Source organism: Puma concolor, unplaced genomic scaffold, assembly GCF_028749965.1.
Source record: "Puma concolor isolate L17-30 unplaced genomic scaffold, mPumCon1.1.hap2 unalloc_scaffold_26, whole genome shotgun sequence".
In the NCBI taxonomy this organism is placed as follows: Eukaryota; Metazoa; Chordata; class Mammalia; order Carnivora; family Felidae; genus Puma; species Puma concolor.
In genome coordinates, this window is record NW_028240232.1 from 403,969 (window position 1) to 423,158 (window position 19,190).

General features: G+C 47.9%; 1 protein-coding gene across 2 annotated transcripts in view; it reads left to right on the top strand.

Moving 5' to 3' along the window:
- LOC147571476 (pleckstrin homology domain-containing family M member 1-like) overlaps positions 1–19,190 on the top strand; it is a 32,640-nt gene that overhangs the window by 2,879 nt on the left and 10,571 nt on the right. For both annotated transcript variants that reach the window (XM_086696345.1, XM_086696344.1), the window contains exons 2-5: positions 2,986–3,074; positions 6,292–6,539; positions 8,274–8,900; positions 15,363–15,774. In XM_086696345.1, the coding sequence (XP_086552471.1) occupies positions 3,027–3,074; positions 6,292–6,539; positions 8,274–8,900; positions 15,363–15,774 (1,335 nt within the window). In that variant the 5' untranslated portion in view covers positions 2,986–3,026. The remainder of the gene's footprint in view (positions 1–2,985; positions 3,075–6,291; positions 6,540–8,273; positions 8,901–15,362; positions 15,775–19,190) is intronic.

Sequence of the window (19,190 nt, forward strand, 5' to 3'; positions counted from 1 at the left end):
TGGTCAGCTAGGTGGGGCCACAGATCTGATGGGCAAGATTGTTTCTTGTCAGTGTTAGGCCTTCTTTGATAAGGTGGAGCTTCTGAAGAGTCTGTGAATAATAAGTTTGCCTGAAACTCTTTGAACCAAGGACCTGGGACAGTATGAACTGGCGAAAGGCACAGAGCTTGGAATGAGAAAATTCTGTCCCTCACCTGAGGCGTGTTTCTACTGAGCCTCAGTTTTCTCTTCTGTGAATGAGGGATAATCATCCTTCTCTCACAGGATTGTTTTAAGAATTAAATGAGGATAGAGAATGAGATCCTGTGCCAGAGTGAACCGATACCGAGGGGCAGAGGTAGACGAAGGGTGGCTTAGGAGTTTCCTAAAGGCACACGGCACTCACCTTTTCTGCTCAACTGTATCAGGGATGTTTGAACTCTCTACTTGCTCTCTTTATTCTGGGTCTCCTGAAGACCCACCCCTCTTTTGTTTGCTTCTTGGTGTCAGTGAAGACAGTTCTGAGGATAGAAAGTGAAACCAGTCCCATAGCATGGTAGATGGGGGTCTGGCCCACCCAAGGAGCCTGCTGGAGTGCTGACCTAGCAGTCAGGAGACCCAGAGCCCAGAGATCTCACATCGTAGATGGTCGTGGTCCTGCCTCTGAGCCATTGCCTGCCTTCCTGAGGCGTTCTAGCACCGACAGGCCTATGTAGGGAGCTTTGGTTTCCTGCAAAGAAAGATGTGCCCGGAACTTTGGCCTGACCCCCACGTCTCAGTTCTGTTTTGTGAATTGTCAAGTGGCCATTCTTCTAGGTTTCTCTGCACGGTTGTCCTTTTGTGACGTTCCTGACACTGTTTTAGGTCCCAGTTGTCTCTTGTCTGGCCCTGCTCTGACCTCAGTGTCAGTTTACTTTGTTTTTTCAGCAGATCCTGACTTGGCCAGGACACCCACTTAATGATAAGCCTCCCTCCCTCCAGTGAATATTATATTCAGTTAATTAGTTGATGAGGCCTCAATGGTCCTCCTCTTCAGATTGCTGAGGCCCAAGCCTTGAGGCCGGCTGAGGGAAGGGCAGTTTTAGGGCTTGAGGCTCTGTCTAGAAGGGCAGGCCCCCGGAATTACCAAAGGGGATTGGATGCCAGGGTCTCAAAGCCAGAGAGCCTGAACTTGGCCTGCAGGGCTGCGTAGGGTAGCCTTGAAGAAACCCAGCCTCTAGGATCAGGCACGGTTTCAGGACCGACTCTGTAGTACGTCCCCTTCTCCCGGTGCCCTGGTGGCCAGAGCATGGAGCTGGTCTCCAGCAAAGGGTCCTGAGGATTCCCGGTGGGTAGGAGCTGGGAAAGTGGTGGAGGGAGAGACAGTGTGATGGGCTGTGGCCAGGGGCTAGTGTTCCTCCTGTCAGTCTGTTGTGCGCTGACCAGAGCTGGTTTCGTGGGGCCCGTCCTCCACACACCTGTCTCCCTTTGCATGTCCTTACTTAGGAAGGTCGGCGCTGGGTCCTGTTCACCCTCTGCCGGATCCAGAGGCCAGGGGTGAATCAGAGCGTCTTTCATCATTTAGGGCCACCCTGCCGTTCTCCATGCCTCGCTGTTCGCCTGTAAACCTTTCCTGCCAGACTCAACCCGATGCTCCCTTGCATCCCGCCACCTGGGCCCCCGGCCGAAGAGCCCTCCTCCCAAGACTCCCCTGCCCCCTCCCCAGCCACCCCTTAGCCCTAGCTCACACCTGCCTCTTCCAGAAGGGTGGATGTCATCCTGGCCGAAGGTGGTAGAGCCCGCCACTGATCAGCCCTGGGATCTTGGGAAGTTCCTTGACCTGGGTCAGCTTTGATTTCGTATCTGTTAGATCTGGATAATAAAAGAGCTCGCCTAGGGTGGTTCCAAGGAATGAATGAAGCAATGTGTGTAAACAGTACAAAATCCATTCAGCATGCCTCCATTTGATAACTTCTTTGGGCCATCGGTTTTTGAGAACAGAGACAGCGATGACCTGTTTTTTGGTGTCCCTCCATGCTCGGCAGTGTGGTCACTAGAGATCTGTTTAGATGGGAATGTGCCTACCCAATCCTGGTCCGTCCAAGTGGCTGGGGCGGTCCAGGCGAGCCAACAGCCCCCCCCCCCCCCGAGGCTCAGGTTGAGGCCCCCCCACCCCCGACCTAAGCCACCCCCGGGGGGTGGGGGGGAGCCAGTGCCCTGAGGGATTTACCTGTGTACTGACTTCAGGTAGTTGAGCGGACTCATTCAGACAGTGGCCTTTGCCTGTAAGGCTTGGCCACATCCAACCGGGGTAATAGACACCATTTATCCTTAGTACCGTCAGGCCCTGTGCTGGGCATTTTCCACATTCATAACCTCCATTTGAGACGTCTGCCGTGGTGCCCCACCTAGCATGCCTAAGTGGTTAGTGGCAAATCGAGATTCGAACCCGTGTTGTTTCCCTTAGGCGTGTCCCTGTGCTGCTCCAGCTGGACCCTCGTGCCTGGAGGGGAAGCAGCTATGTAGCAAGAGGCCCTCCCTTTGGAAACTTCCTTCGGTTGTGCTTGTCCCCGCCGAGCTGGCAGACATGGGGCTGGCACAGGAGTCAGAGGCTCCGAATGTGAACTGTGAGCCCCTGCTTCCTGGTCCATGTGGGCTCTTGGCACCTCCAGCGGCAGCATCCCCCTCGCACCCTTAGTTCTGTATCCAAATCAGCCCTTCATTCCCTGCTTTTTTGTGCCAGCGTGTGGTGTGGCATACAGAGGCCTTTCCATGCCCTGATTAGGGTGGACCCACCCATGGCACATAGGATTCCCCACCTCCTGAGATCCGAGCCCTCAGATTTCTTCTCTTCCCTTGTTTCCTTCCTTAAAATCCACTCTTGGCTTTTACTTTTGAATTCAGAGGCCTTTGCATTGCAGTTTGAGGAAGATGGGCTGACCCGCTGCCTGCTGGGGGAGGGGGAGAATTGGCTGCGGGTGGGGAGCTGGAACCTGCTCATCTGGCCGCCGCCGTCTGTCTCTGCAGGTGTCATGTGATTCTCCGAGGGAGCTGCAGTGTGAGCGGAAATGCTCTCGGTGGTGGAGAATGGACTGGACCCCCGGGCTGCCATCCCGGTAGGCAGTCGGAGAGGCTCAAGGGTGGGGAAGGGGGCACGGGACAGCCATGTCGTTGGTTTTCCTCACTTTGAAATGAATGAGTACTGTCTGGAAAGCGAGGCCTCGGGTTGAGAAAGAGTTATAGCAGAAGCAGGCTCTGAGGAGATCCTGCCCTTTCTAGAACATCTTCTTGGTGATGGAATGGGAATTGATAAAAAACGACGGATTTTAATACGGGCTGCCTAAAGACCAAGGATTTCTCAAAGGAAGTCATACATATGGGGCGCCTGGGTGGCTCACACGGTTAAGCGTCATGATCGTAAGCGGCTCATGGTCTTACAGTTTGTGAGGTCAAGCCCTGCATTGGGCGCTCTGCTGTCAGAGCAGAGCCTGCTTTGGATCCTCGGTCCGCTCTGTCTCTGCCCCCTCCCCCACAGGCACATACACGTATGCACATTCTCTCTCTCTCTCTCTCAAAAATAAGTAAACATTAAAAGAAGGGGCAGCTGGGTGGCTCAGTCGGTTGAGCATCCGACTTCGGCTCAGGTCATGATCTCACGGCTCATGGGTTGGAGCCCCGCATCGGGCTCTGTGCTGCCAGCTCAGTGCCTGGAGGTTGCTTCATATTCTGGGTCTCCCTCTCTCTCTCTCTGCCCTCTCCCTCTCATGCTGTCTCTCTCTGTCTCTCAAAAATAAATAAACATTAAAAAAAAAGAAAAGAAAAGAAGGCATTAGGGTGGCCTGGGTGGCTCAGACGGTTGAGCGTCCATTTGGCTCAGGTCATGATCTCACGATTTGGGAGTTTGCTGTCACCACCTAGCCCACTTTGAATCCTCTGTCCCCCTCTCTCTTTGCCTCTCTCTCTCTCTCTCTCTCTCTCAAGTCAAATAAGCAAACAATGAAAGAAGTATATGACCCATAAGTCATATGAAAAGATGTCTAACATCAAAAGACTGCATACTGTATGACTTCATTTACACAAAATGTCCAGAATTGGCAAATCCATAAAGACAGAAAGTAGATTAGTAGTTGCTAGGGGTCGAGGGAGAGGGGACTAGAGAGGAGTGACTGCTCATGGGCACAGTGTTCCTTTTTGAGAGAATGAAAATGTCCTAAAATTAGGTAGTGGCTGTAGTTTCACTATTCTGTGAATATACCAAAAATCACTGAACTGAATAGTTTAAATGAGTGAATTTTATGCAATGTAAATTGTGTCTCATTAAAGCTGTTATAAAGAAAAAAGGAACAGGGGCGCCTGGGTGGCGCAGTCGGTTGAGCGTCCGACTTCGGCTCAGGTCATGATCTCACGGTCCATGAGTTCGAGCCCCGCGTCGGGCTCTGTGCTGACAGCTCAGAGCCTGGAGCCTGCTTCGGGTTCTGTGTCTCCCTCTCTCTCTGACCCTCCCCCGTTCATGCTCTGTCTCTCTCTGTCTCAAAAATACATAAACATTAAAAAAAAATTTTTTTTTAAAGAAAAAAAGAACATTCAAGTTTTCTAAGAACATTAACATGAACTGTTTGGGCTAAGATAAAAATAAAACAGTAAAATATTTATCCATAATCCTATCAGCTAACAGTTCAAACCAGGTTTTCTGTATTCCCTCCCAATCCTTTTCCAAAACATAGGTATTTTGACATGCTTATATTATGACAGAACTGTCTTTATCTTTCCAAAGGATTTTACATATATGTATTTTATAATTGATTTATGTAACAGACCTTAACGGAATACTTACATGTGTCAGGAACCAGGCCAAGTGTTGAGGATGCAAGAATGAAAAAAAAAAGCAAGTCCTGCCCTCAGAGTAATCCCCCCCCCACCCCCCAACTCCTGTGCTGTAGGTCAGGAAGTATTCGTTCCGTTTAACAGATGAGGAAATTAAGCTCAGTGAGGTTAAGTGAAATGTCTGCAGTGACCCAGCTGTTGACCAACAGAGCTGAGACTAACATCTGCCTCTGACTGCCAGGTCAAGGATCTTTCCTTTTTTCTTTCTTTCTTTTTAAAGTTTATTTATTTATTTTAGGGGCGCCTGGGTGGCTCAGTCAGTTAAGCGTCCTGTTTCGGCTCAGGTCATGATCTCACGGCTCGTGGGTTCGAGCCCTGCATCAGGCTCTGTGCTGACAGCTCAGAGCCTGGAGCCTGCTTCGGATTCTGTGTCTTCCTCTCTCTCTGCCCCTCCCCCCCTCATACTTTGTCTGTCTCTCTCTCTGTCTCTCTCTCTCAAAAATAAACATTAAAAAGATATTTTTAAATAAATAACGTTTATTTTATTTATTTTGAAAGGGAGAGTGAGCATGAGCAGAGGAGGGGCAGAGGAGGGGCAGAGAGGGGGAGAGAGAGAGAGAGAGAGAGAGAGAGAGAGAGAGAATCTCAAGCAGGCTCCACACTGTCAGCACAGAGCCAGATACGGAGCTCAAACTCAGAAACCGTGAGATCACGACCTGAGCTGAAATCAAGAGTCAGATGCTTAACTGACTGAGCCACCCAGGTGCCCCTAGGATCTTTCGTAATGTGGACCATGCTCCTGTTTTCTTGGTGTTTTTATGGTTCTAAAGTGGCACTTGTAGCCTCTTCATGGAATCGTAGACCCCTAAACAAGGTGGAAAGCTTCACCCCTGCCCTAGATGGATCACCCAGGCTCCCACACCTGTAACTATGATGGAGCCGGTATTTAAACACAAGATTTCTATGGCTATCAAATCACTGAAGTTCGGTTTAAAAAGCAAAACAAAAGAAAAACATACAACTATCTTTGCAAAAAAATAACTATCTCTGGGGGGTATAAGTACATAATTTTCCTTTTCTCCTCTATGCTTTGTCTCTGTTTTCTTTCTTTCTTTTTTTAAAATTTTTTTCCAACGTTTATCTATTTTTGAGAGAAAGAGAGAGAGCGCGTGTGTGCGTGTGCAAGTGGGGGAGGGGCAGAGAGAGAGGGAGACACAGAATCCAAAGCAGGCTCCAGGCTCTGAGCTGGCAGCACAGAGCCCGACGTGGGGCTCGAACCCATGAACCGTGAGATCAGGACCTGAGCCGAAGTCGGACGCTCAACCGACTGAGCCACCCAGGCACCCATCTTTGTTTTCTATGATTAGCTTGTGCTAGTTTTGCTGTATACACACCCACAGGTAGACGTGAGGCGTGTGTGGGTGTGCGTGTATTTGGTGATAAGCACTTCCCTTCCAGGGGTCACCGCAGGATCTTCTAAAGGCCTGTGTTATGTCTGACACTGACTAGGTCATCAAGAAGAAGCTAGTGGGATCTGTGAAGGCGTTGCAGAAGCAGTACGTGTCCTCGGACACAGTGGTCACTAGCGAAGACGGAGATGCCAGCACCATGTGCAGTGCCCTGGAGGCTGTATTTATCCACGGACTGCATGCCAAGCACATCCGAGCCGAGGCCGGAGGGAAAAGGAAGAAGAGCGCCCACCAGAAGCCTCTGCCTCAGCCTGTCTTCTGGCCCCTCCTGAAAGCTGTCACCCACAAGTGAGATCAGCAGGGGAGGCTTTGCTTTGGGGAGGAGCTTCAGTGTGGGTGACCCTGGGCTCTCCCTCTACAGCTCTATGGGAAGGCAGCAGAGATGCTCTGTGTTCTAGAATGGAGATGGGTGAGATAGGGGTTATTGTTAGACCAAGCCTCAAGAGCCCCTCAGCGCACAGGCAATGGCCTGGGGCTGCTCAGGCCCCTGGCTGGTCGCCTTTAGCAGGAGCCGCTTTTTTGCCACACCGTGGCAAAGTTAGGTAGTTGGAACAGAGAATGTGTGGCCTGCAAAGCCTAAAATCTTTACTAAGTGGCCCTTGACAGAAGAGGTTTGCTGACCCTGCCTTGGAATGTTTGAACATCTCTATGCTAAGTATTATATCCTAAGAGGCTGTGGCATTTTTTAAAGCAGTGGAATCCAGATCATCTGAATATCCACCCTGGGACGTTTGCCTCTGCGGCCCTGGCCCTAACTGCCTGGGCTTTGGAGCAAGCAGCTGCTGGCACGTTGCCTCTAAGGGCTATTAAATGCCACCTGCAGCCTGAAGGTGCCTTGTCGGTCTGTATCTTCCTTTTCCTGCTGACTGCCACCGCCCTATCTCAGGTTCTTACCTCATTCCCAGGTGGCAGTGGCTTTCTAATTGTCCCCCTTATCTCATTCTGTCTGTCCTTAGGTCAGGCAGCTGGTCCACATTTATTGAGCTTAAGCTAACCCGAGCTCATTCCCTGAGCCCTGTGGAGCACGCACTCCTATGGGCGAGACGTGCTCAGGGCACTGTGATGGTCAGAGGAAGGGCATTTACATCAGACCAAGGGTTCGGGAACTGAGTTTGGTACCTGATCTTATCCCGAGCAGCCCACCCAGAAGTCTGCGTGACTGCGGTCGAGTCATTTCCCGGTGTAAAAACTCTCAGGCTCCCCAGTGCTAGCCTGGAGTCCCATTCACTTCGTTGGGGCCCCAGAATCTGTATCCTGACCAGGTTCCCAGGTGATTCTGACGCACAGCCAGGTGTGGGGACCCTTGCCCCACTTTGCCTCACCGGTTGGATGCTCGAGACCCTGCATCACCTGACTTTGCAACCCAATCAGCCGCTCCTCCTCCTCCCCGTGCTGTAACGGGAGTGCTCACCACTCCTGTTACACAGCTGCTGCTTCCCTACCCTTGGTGCCTTTTTGCTGTCAGTCCTTGGTGCCTAAGGTTCCCCTTCCATCTTTGCCGCTTGAAATCCCTCAAGGCCCAGCTCAATGCCTTGCCTATCCCTAATCCCTATGCCTAATCCCTCAATGCCTTGCCTAAGGCATTGTTCTTACTGCAACCTGGAAGTGATTGCCTTCCCCCCACCCCAGCTCTACTGACAACAGGGTTCACCTCCGTGTGCCCTTGAAAGGTAGTAACCTGGACTGAGGGCAGGACCATGTCTGTATCCTGTATCTTCACGGCTCCAAAGACCTGGCACTTAGGGGCTCATCAGATGTATGCCGGATGAGCAGGTGATGTCAAGGGCGCCTGGGGAGTTGTAACAAAAATGGCAATTATCCTGCATGACAGTAACCTCGAAAAAGTGGGGTGTTGTAGCTAAATATTTCTCAATTCCCTGTAGAACACTGCTATCTGAGATTTTTTCCCAAGCCTGTATATACTTGCAGTCATTATTACTGGCTCCTGCTCACCAGTGGATAAAACAATCCTCCGTGATCTGAAATCATTTCTTGAAACAAGCCTGTCCTCTCCACCCGCAGACACATCGTCTCGGAATTGGAGCACCTGATCTTTGTCAGCACGGACGTGGGCCGCTGCCGGGCCTGGCTGAGGCTGGCCCTCAATGACGGCCTGATGGAGTGCTACCTGAAGCTGCTCCTCCAGGAGCCCGCCCGCCTGTGCGAGTACTATCAGCCCGCAGCCCTGCTTCGAGACGCCGAGGAGGGCCAGTTCCTCCTCAGCTTCCTGCAGGGACTGACGTCCTTATCCTTCGAGCTCTCCTACAAGTCCGCCATCTTAAACGAGTGGACGCTTACCCCACTGGCTCTCTCTGGGCTTTGCCCGCTCTCTGAGCTCGACCCCCTCACCACCTCTGGGACACAACTACAGCGGAAAGAGTCTCTGGATTCAATTTCCCATTCCTCAGGCTCGGAGGACATCGAAGTCCAGCACTCAGGCCATAAGATCCGACGGAACCGGAAGCTCACGGCCTCCTCCCTCAGCCTGGACACCGCCAGTTCATCCCAGCTGTCTTGCAGCCTAAACTCTGATAGCTGCCCACTCCAAGTGAATGGCTCCAAGAGTCCAGATCGTTCCGAGGAGCCCATGTCCTACGACTCCGATCTGGGGACAGCAAATGCCGATGACTCAGACCCGTCTCTGCAAGAGTGAGTGTCCTCCCCCCACTCCTTCTCCTCCCCCTGCCTTCCTTCCTTCCTTCTCCTCTTCCTCTTTCTCTCCCTTCCTATGGCATGTGATTGCCTGTCACTGAGCATTGAGCTCTCTAAGGGCATAAAGGAAAAGAGGACCGTGGCTCTTCCTCAGGGACTGGAGTTGCCGGGACTTATAACTGGAGGCAACATGGGGCAGCGAGGAGAATGGATTCAGGGAGGGCTCAGAGCTGAATCAGGCTCCGGCTCTGCCCCTGGCTGATCTTCGACAAGTTACCTAATTTGTCTGAGGCTTCGTGTAAAATATTATTGCCTCTAGGGCGGAAACTAACGGTTCGGAGTTAGATGTACGACTTCCAAAAGACGCAGTGAAGCCCAGCGCGTCAGGGTGCTCCGCTGCGACCTCCCAGAAGGCCTCTGAAGGACACAGACCCTGAATGAGGCCTGGAGGAGGTGGTGCACAAAAGGGGCCAAGCAAGTGAGTGGAGGAAGAGCACAGGGAGCAATGAACTTGACTAGAGAAGGGACCCTGGGCAGAGCTATCTCTTTAAAAGAACTTTTTTCTATTTGAGTATTGTTGACGCACGGTGTTATATTAGTCTCAGGTGTACAACGTAGTGAGTCACCATCTCTCTATGTTAACCATGCTCACCACAGCAGAGCCTTCTTCGTTCAGGCCCTTTTGAAACATTCGTTTTTTAATAGATTTATTTTTATGGTAAGAAAAAAAAGTCTACCTACAGTGAAACGTCTTTTCCACCTTTGTAACCATAATTATTAATTCCTTACATCTTTCTTTTTCTTTTTTTTAAAGTTTATTTATTTTTGAGAGAATGAGCAGGGGAGGGGCAGTGAGAAAGGGGGACGGAGGATCTGAAGCAGATTCTGTGCTGACAGCAGAGAGCCCAACGTGGGGCTCGAACTCACGAACTGTGAGATCATGAGCTAGGCTGAAGTCAGACATTTAACTGACCGAGCCACCCAGGCACCCCCTTTACATGTCTTTTTCTGATGTTTCTAAATGCATCTAACAGATATGAAAAGACTCTTTAAATGTCTTTTATATTTCTTATCTCTGCCCCATCCCCACAAAGCTATTATAAATATACTGTTTGATACCTTGTCTCAGAAGAGATCAGAATTTTTGTTTTGGAGCTTCATATCAGTTTCTTCAGTTTTTTTTTTTTTTTCCCCTGTGACATGTGTTTCCATTGTATGAATCTACCTTAGTTTATTTGGCCAGCCCTGTATTTACTGGACACTGGAGTTCACTCTTTCTATAAATAACCGTGTGTATGTGATCTTTTAAGTCTATGCAACTATCTCTGTTCAGTAAAGTCCCAGAAACAGAATTGCTGAGGCAAAGGATAAATGAATCTACAATTTTCATAGATAACCGCCTGTTTACACTCTGTCAGGAATGTACCTGTGCCCTCTCGGCCTTGTAGGCAGAAGGTATTATCAAACTTTTGGATATTTGCTCATCTAATAGGTAGAACATGATAAACTTTTTTTTCAAGTTTATTTATTTGTTTTGAGAGAGAGAGAGAGAGAGAGCAAGCGAGCATGAGTTGGGGAAGGGCAGGGAGAGAGAGGGGGAGAGAGAGAATCCCAAGCAGGCCCCTCGCTGTCAGTGCAGAGCGTGATGCAGAGCTTGATCCCAGGAACTGTGAGATCATGACCCAAGCCAAAATCAAGAGTCGGACGCTTAACTGACTAAGCCACCCAGGCGCCCCGAAAATGGTAAATTTTTATTAAGCGCTTCCTTCAGCCAGACCCATGTTCCCTCAGCCAGTGTCTAGGATCTTCTTTTCTACTCCTGTGTGCCCCTACCTTCTTGGTTCATTCAAGTCTTTACAGGTTTCCCAGCTGCTGTGGGAAGAACACCAGATTGGGTGCCGGTACGGACTGGCTTGTAGCAGGATCCGGCCTCAAGCCCTGTTCTACCAGTCACAAGTCCAGTAACGGCAGGCCAAGCGTTGGCTCTGTGAGGTTGTTTCTTCATCTGTAAAGTGGAGGCTCCCTCATAGGGATTCTCTGGCTGAGAATCAGATCAGATGCCTGGGGGCGAATTACGGCTGAAGCAGCTTCTGAGCAACAGAGCACATTAGCTAGAACTTTCAAACATCAAACAAGAATTTAGGTAGAACATCCTGGAAGGGAGCAATCCCCGCTCTATCGGCTGGGCCCATGGCGTGACTTAAGTTCACTCACCTGTCTGAACCCTTCCTTGTGTCTCCTCCTCCCACAGGCCAGCCCGCCGGCCCTCTGTCTGTCATGTGCCCTGCTTTTATCTTTCGTGAGTCTTGTGATTGGAAAATTCCAGCTTAAGGCCGTTGAATCAGTGACCGTCCACCCTGTGTGGGAAGCGTCATCCTGGGCATTGTGGGAGAAGTCAAGGGAAGAGGGTCAGGATGTACAGACCAGCGCGGGGCAGTGGCGTGCGGAACCAGCAAACACAGAGCACACAGATGCACAAACACACATCCAGCACCGTCACTCTGAGTGCTGGGCTTGAAGTTATCTTCGCACGTCCACACACACCAGCTCTTAGAGGGTGTGTCTGAGGGTGAAGAGTCACATCAGCAGTTAAGAGTTCGCTTATTTTTGTCATATTACTTAAATATTTGTTTACGTGGATTTTTTAAAGTTGATTTATTTTGAGAGAGAGAGAGAACAGGCGTTCTATCAAAATAAATGTTAAAAAAAGTTTTTTAAAATCATCTACAAGTTAAACATAAAGTACAAAAGATGTAACATTCCAAGGAAATGTATTAACTTAATGTTTTCTGGAAACCAAACTGCAGTTTGCTTTGTGAATAGAGGATTGATGGCCTGAATAGCTTCTTTTGTGTTGGTTGGGTCTGAATTACAGTGATCGCTGAGAAGCACAGCTAGGGGCCGGTGGTTAGGAGTGTGGACTCAGGAGCCAGACTGCTGGAGTCTTCCATTAACCAGCTTTGCGACCCCGGGCAAGATACTCAACCTTTCTGACCTTGATGTCCTCATCTGCAAGACGGGGATAAGAATGCTAGGAAGTGAGTTAAGGTATGCAAAGCGCTTAGAGCAGTGCCAATCACAGGGTGAGTGCTCCATAGGCGGTGTCATCATCATTTTACTACTGGGGGTCCCCGTGATGTCAGTTCTCGCGCTACTTGTCTGTGTATACACGGCTGCAGATCTGTGCTTGGTGATATTTGTCAGAGGTCGTTATCATGAGGCCTTCTCTTGGGGGAAATGATTCTTCGCACATGCGGCCCCCTCCTGTACTTTCATGAGCACCCCTGACCGCCAGGTGGTGCCGTGGACCCCAACGCGCTAGTCCACGCGCTCAGGAAAAGCGCAGGCTCAGAATCGCTTGGCGGGGGCACTTTATGGGGTGGTCATGCCGATTCTCCAGCCCATGCTTTTATTCCACACCTACGCCTCTGTGTACGCGCAATATACGTATGTGTATAATACGTATATGTTTCCAGACTGTCTTCTAAATGAAAGCACAAACTTCTAGAATTTTTCAACAGGCAGTTTTTGAAAAACGCTGCCCTGAGCTGGACAGAAGTGGAAGGACCGGAGCGGTGTCACCGTTTCAGCCCTATGTTGGTTGCATTTTCTTCAAAAGTTTTGAAAATTCTCTTTCTTTCACTTTTCCTTCAAAACCTCATCTCTAGCACTTTTTCCCACTTGATGTGCATGTCTCTTATTCTCTCTGGGTCCTGCCGACCAGCTCTGATCCTGGTGAGACTCCTGTGAACTTGATTTCATCCTGACCGTGGTGTTGATTTGGTGGAAACTCTAATTTATCACACAAGCTTCTTGCTGTCGGGTGGTGTTTCTTTATTCCCACACCCAGTCCACTCCATCATTAAAATGTGTCTTACAGACGAGGGGTCATTTATAATTGATAACCATTTCGGTAATGCTGGTGAATCTTTCCGTAATTCTCTTTCCTTACATTTTTATAGCCATGTGTGTAGAGGCTAAGCAGTCTTGCCAGTGGCGATAAGAACAACCAATGACAAATTGAGGTTAATGTTTATTGAGTACTTACTTTGTGCCAGACACTCTATAAGCATTTTACCTATATGATCTCATTCAGCCTTGAACACAGTCATAGGTGGGTGCTGTTACCGTGCCGGTTTTACGGGTAAAGGAATGAAGTCCGTGAACTTTAGGAACCTATTGTGGGGCCACAGCAGTGTGCCAACCAAAGCCAACCAACATCACCCTTTAAGGAAACCCCTTACCCACTAGCTATGGATTTACCTATTCTGGACATTTAATACCAACGGAATCATACACTATGTGGCTTTTTGTGACCTCCTTCCTTCACTTAGTAGGTTTTCAGGGTTCATCCGTGTTGTAGCATGGGTCATGGCTGAATCATATTCCATTGTGTGAATACACCACAATTTGTTTTATCTTTTCAGTTAGTGGACATTTGTTCTATTCCTACTTTTTGGCTACTGTGAATAATATTGCTGTGAACACTCGTGTACAGGTTTTTGTGCAGACATTGTCTTTTCATTCTCTTGGGTATATACCCATGAGTTGAATTGCTGACTCATATGGTAACTCTATGTTTAACTTTTAAGGAACTACCAAACTGTTCTCCACAGAGGCTGCACCACTTCACATTTCCGCCAGCAGCGTGTAGGAGTTCCATTTTCTCTACACCTTTGCCAACACTTGTTATTCTCTGTCTTTTTAATTTTTAAAAAATTTTTAATGTTTCTTATTTTAGAGAGAGACAGAGAGAGAGAGAGAGACAGAGCATGAGTTGGGGAGAGGCAGAAAGAGAGGGAGACACAGAATCTGAAGCAGTCTCCAGGCTCCAAGCTGTCGGCACAGAGCCCGACACAGGGCTCGAACCCACGAACCGTGAGATCATGACCTGAGCCGAAGTCGGATGCTTAACTGATTGAACCACCCAGGTGCCCCTCTCTCTTTTTTATTATAGGCATCTTGGTAGGCATAAAGTAGTATCTTATTACGGTTTTGATTTGTATTTCACTCCCGTCTAATGATATCGAGCATCTTTTCATGTACTTTCCATTTGTATACCTTTAGAGAAGTGTCTCTGTAAACCTTTGCCCATTTTTCAGTCAGATTATTTGTTCTAATATTATTGAATTGTAAGAGCTCTCTATATTCTGGATACTAGACCCTTATCAGATATGTGATAATCCTTGGATATAAGATATGCAGATTTTTTTCCTGTTCTATGGGTTATCTTTTTACTTTCTTGATAGTATCCTTTTGAAGCCCAAAAGCTTTTAGTGTTGATAAAGTCCAGCGTACCTATTTTTTATTGTTTACTTATTTGTTGGCTGTCATATAAGAAACCATTGCCTGATCCAAAGATGTATACCTGTTTCCTTCTAAGAGTTTTATAGTTTTAGCTCTTACTTTTAGGTCTTTGATCCATTTTGAGTTCATTGTTTATATGGTATGAGGTAGGGGTCCAACTTTCTTCTTTTGCATGGGACTGTTCGCTTATCCCAGCACCATTTGTTGAAAAGACTATTCTTTCCCCACTGAAATGTCTTGGGCTGCAGATCAGTTGCCCATAAATGTATGGGTTGTTCACCAATGTTTGACTAGCATGTCTTGAAATGTTGTTTGGGGTTATGATGTAGATAAGAGCACACAGCTCAGCCAGAAGACATTAAGGTAGAAACTTGAGTTCTAAAATCCTTATGGAAATGAGCCCACATTAAGGGGAGTTTGGCACGTCTTCTGACCCAGTGTAAACCATTAGGGCAGATATGGGCAATCTCTTGGGCCCCGGGTAGCTTTGTTGTTGTAGGAATCTGTATTCACCCGTGACATACTCTATTGGTTCATAAACAAAGGAGGAGACAGCAAATAGTTCTAGTTCAGAAACAGAATGTGGATTCTCAGAAGCCTCAGGAGAAGGGGAGCAGCCACTAGCCAGTGCACATTTTAGAAGGCCCAGAGTAGTTTTCATGTGCGTGCGTGTGTGTGTGTGTGTATGTAAAGACAGTAACACTGGCTCCCTGTAGTCCCTGAAGCACCACTGAAGGGCAGGAAGAGGCAGTACCATTGGAAGAGTGAGCAGGTGCACACCCCATGTATACTTGCGTGCACACTCCTGCACCCCGTGTACACTGATCTCCGGCAGCAGGTCCTGGGAACAGGAGGCATCTGGGACCCCACATACGGCCCAGCTCTGGTGGACCAGCGCTTGCACCGGAGATCCCGGGCCCCGCAGTTCCCTTGGCCGCCCACTCTACCTCAGTCCCAGCTGGGGAGAAACTTTGTGAGGCGTGTCAGAGGAAGGCTTGTGTGTAAGCAGAGGAGCACGGTGGGTGGATGACGAGGATGTTTTGTTTTGGAAATCCCCAGACAGCAGTTTTGCCTTCTTACCGCCGTCCCAATAGCCTTGGGCATTCTAGCTGACAGCTTGTCACACAGGTTTCTCTGTTTAAAAACTTCCAGGGTATTGTCGGAATTCAGCAAAGCCCAGGTAAACTCTGTGCCAACCAATGGACTGAGCGGACTGAGTGGAGAAATGGAGATTCCCACGGGGCGGGCCTCACTCCCCCTCCCCGGCCTGGAGGCCAGCATCCCTTTTGATGTGCCCGCAGAGCCCCTCCCGCCCCAAGCATCCTCTGGGACTCAAGATGGGGACCGCAAGCAGGAGCCGCCTCCCCAGGCACCTGGCACCCTGGGCTTGCTGCAGTTGGGCACTGCCAAAGCTGTCCCCTCGGTGAGCATTTTAGACCAGAGGCCTTCCAGTCCCGTGGGAGAGGCGGCGGCCAGAGCATTCAGCCCGGGGAGCGGCCAGCAGAAGTCTGTGGAGGATGACGGAGCTGCACGGAGCCTTGGGGTGTCCTCACCCACCAGCCCGGTGAGTGATACAAGCTTTTCGGGGAGAGGTCTTGGGGAAATGTCTCAGAGCTGGTGCAGGGTCTCCCCAGCTAGCCACCCCGAGTGGTCTCTGCCTTGTCTCCATTAGCCCCTCATATCTGTCACGGCGGACGTGAGCCAGGCACGGTGCCAGTCCCTTCCCATGGGTCTCTCTTGTCCTCTCACATTGACCCCGTAGAGAAGATAATTCTCATCTGATCATAGACCCTGCGCATAACCACTGCCACTTATCAGCTCAAGGCCTCGGGCGAGGCCCTTTGCCTCACTGAGCCTTGGTTTCCTCCTCAGCTCTTGTTATTATTAAATTCAGATTTGCTAAAATACCAGACTTTGAGAATACTCATCTTGCAATATGAGCCAGGTTAGAACTGCACCATCCCCTATGGTAACCACTAGCCACACGTGGCTGTTGAATGAGCGTGTAAAATGTGGTTAGCTCAAACTGAGATAAGCTCTGTGAAATAAACACTGGATCTTGAAGGCTTCGTCTGAAAAAAAAAGAAGGTGAAATACTCAATCATTTATCGATTATGTGTTACAATGAAAATATGTTTGATGTTGGGTTAAATATAAAAGTTAATTACACGTGTTTCTTTTTACATTTTTTTTTTAATTTTTTTTCAACACTTACTTATTTTTGGGACAGAGAGAGACAGAGCATGAACGGGGGAGGGGCAGAGAGAGAGGGAGACACAGAATCGGAAACAGGCTCCAGGCTCTGAGCCATCAGCCCAGAGCCCGACGCGGGGCTCGAACTCCCGGACCGCGAGATCGTGACCTGGCTGAAGTCGGACACCTAACTGACTGCGCCACCCAGGCGCCCCTCTTTTTACATTTTAAAAACGTGGCTAGTAAAACATTTAAAATGATACATGTGGCTGGAATTCTGTTTCTGTTGGGCAGTGCAGCTCTAGAATGGGCCGGTCTCCTTTGTTGATAACCCCGAGGGAAGCCAGCCCTGGGAATCTCCTGCACAGAGCCATGGGTCAGAGGCTTGAGAACCATCGGCCCAGTGAAGCGGTTGTCAAAGCTGTGGACCTGAGCTCTTTGCCATTTCACATTTGTCCTTTAGGATGAATAGCCAGGGTAGGAAGTTGTATGCACGTGTGCATGCAGACATACAGAACCCCAGGTTTATCCCAGCTGTTGTCTGGGGTCACGTTAGGATATAGTCTTGCTTTTTCAGCTCCATCCGTGCATTAATTAATTAATAGGGGCACCTGGGTGGCTCAGTTGGTTAAGTATCTGACTTGGCTCAGATCATGATCTTACAGTTCGTGAGTTTGAGCCCCGTGTCAGGCTCTGTGCTGACAGCTTGGAGCCTGGAGCCTGTTTCAGATGCTGTGTCTCCCTCTCTCTCTCTGCCCCTCCCCTGCTTGCACTCTGTCTCTCTCTCTCAAAAATAAACATAAACAAACAAACAAACAAACATTTTTTTAAATGAATTATTGGGACCTCATCAAGATAAAAACCTTCTGGGGCACCTGGGTGTCTCAGTCGGTTAAGCTTCTGACTTCAGCTCAGGTCATAATCTCGCGGTTTGTGAGTTCGAGCTCCGCATTGACTCTCTGTTGACAGTGCGGAGCCTACTCAGATCCTCTGTCTCCCTCACTCTCTGCCCCTACCCCACTCTTGTGCTCTCTCTCTCAAAAATAAACATCCATTAAAAAAAGATAAAAAGCTGTACAGCAAAGGAAACAATCAACAAAATTAAAAGGCAACTGATGAAATGGGAGAACATATTTGCAAATGACATAATCTGATAAAGGGCTAGTATCCAAAATATATAAAGGACTCAACACCCAAAAAAATCAAATACATAATCCAGTTAAGAAAAGGGCAGAAGACATGAATAGATAGTTTTTCAAAGAAGACATCCAGAAGGCTAACAGACACATGAAAAGATGCTCAATAGCACTCATCATCAAGGAAATACAAATCAAAATCACAATGATATACCACTTCACATGTGTCAGAATGGCTAAAATTAATAACTCAGGAAACAACAGATGTGGAGAAAGGGGAACCCTTCTGCACTGCTGGTGGGAATGCAAACTGCTGTAGCCACTCTGGAAAACAGTATGGAGGTTTTTAAAAAGTTAAAAATAGAACTACCCTACAACCTAGCAATTGTACTACTAGGCATTTAACCAAAGGATACAAAAATGCTGATTTGAAGGGGCACATGCACCCAATGTTTATAGCAGCGCTATCAACAATAGCCAAAGTATGGAAAGAGCCCAAATGTCCATTGATGGATGAATGGATGAAAGATGTGGTATATATATACAATGGAGTATTACTTGGCAATCAAAAAGAATGAAATCTTGCCGTTTGCAACTACATGGATGGAACTGGAGGGTATTATGCTAAGTGAAATTAGTCAGTGAAAGACAAAAATCACATCACTTCACTCATATGAGGACTTTCAGAGACAAAACAGATGAACATAGGGAAGGGAAACAAAAATAATCTAAAAACAGGGAGGGGGACAAAACAGAAGAGACTCATAAATATGGAAAACAAACTGGGTTACTGGAGGGGTTGTGGGAGGGGGGATGGGCTAAATGGGTAAGGGTCACTAAGGAATCTACTCCTGAAATCATTGTTGCACTATATGCTAACTAATTTGGATGTAAATTTTAAAAAATAAAAATAAAACAAGGTAAAAAATAAACAAAAAATAAACAAAAAACCAAATGAATGAATAAACAACAACAAAAAAGAGAAAACACTTGTAAATATGGAGAACAAACTGGGGATATGGACAAAATGAGTGAAAAGGGTTAAGAGGTACAAACTTGCAATTATAAAATAAATAAGTCACCAGATGAAAAGTACAGCATAGGGAATATAGTCAATAATACTGTAATATACTTATTGTGGTGAGCATTTCATAATGTATATAATGGATCACTGTGTTGTGAGCATTTCATAATGTATATAAAAGATCACTGTGTTGTACACCTGAAACTAATTTAATATTACATGATCTATATATACTTCAATAAAAGAGATAATTGAGGGGCACCCGGGTGGCTCAGTCAGTTAAGCATCTGACTTCAGCTCAGGTCATGATCTCATAGTCTGTGATTTCAGGCCCCACATCAGGCTCTGTGTCTACAGTTCAGAGCCTGGAGTCTGCTTCAGATTCTGTGTCTCCCTCTCTCTCTGCCCCTCCCCCACTTGCACTCTGTCTCTCTCAAAAATAAAAAAATAAAAAAAGATAATTGACTATTTAAACAAAAAAAATAATATGGTGTGCTAAAAGTAAAATGTATGAAAACAACAGCACAAAGGTCAGGAGGGGAACAATGGAAGTACACTATTTATTATAAGGTTCTTATACTATTCATGAAATCATATCATATCATTTGAAGATAGACTGTGATAAGT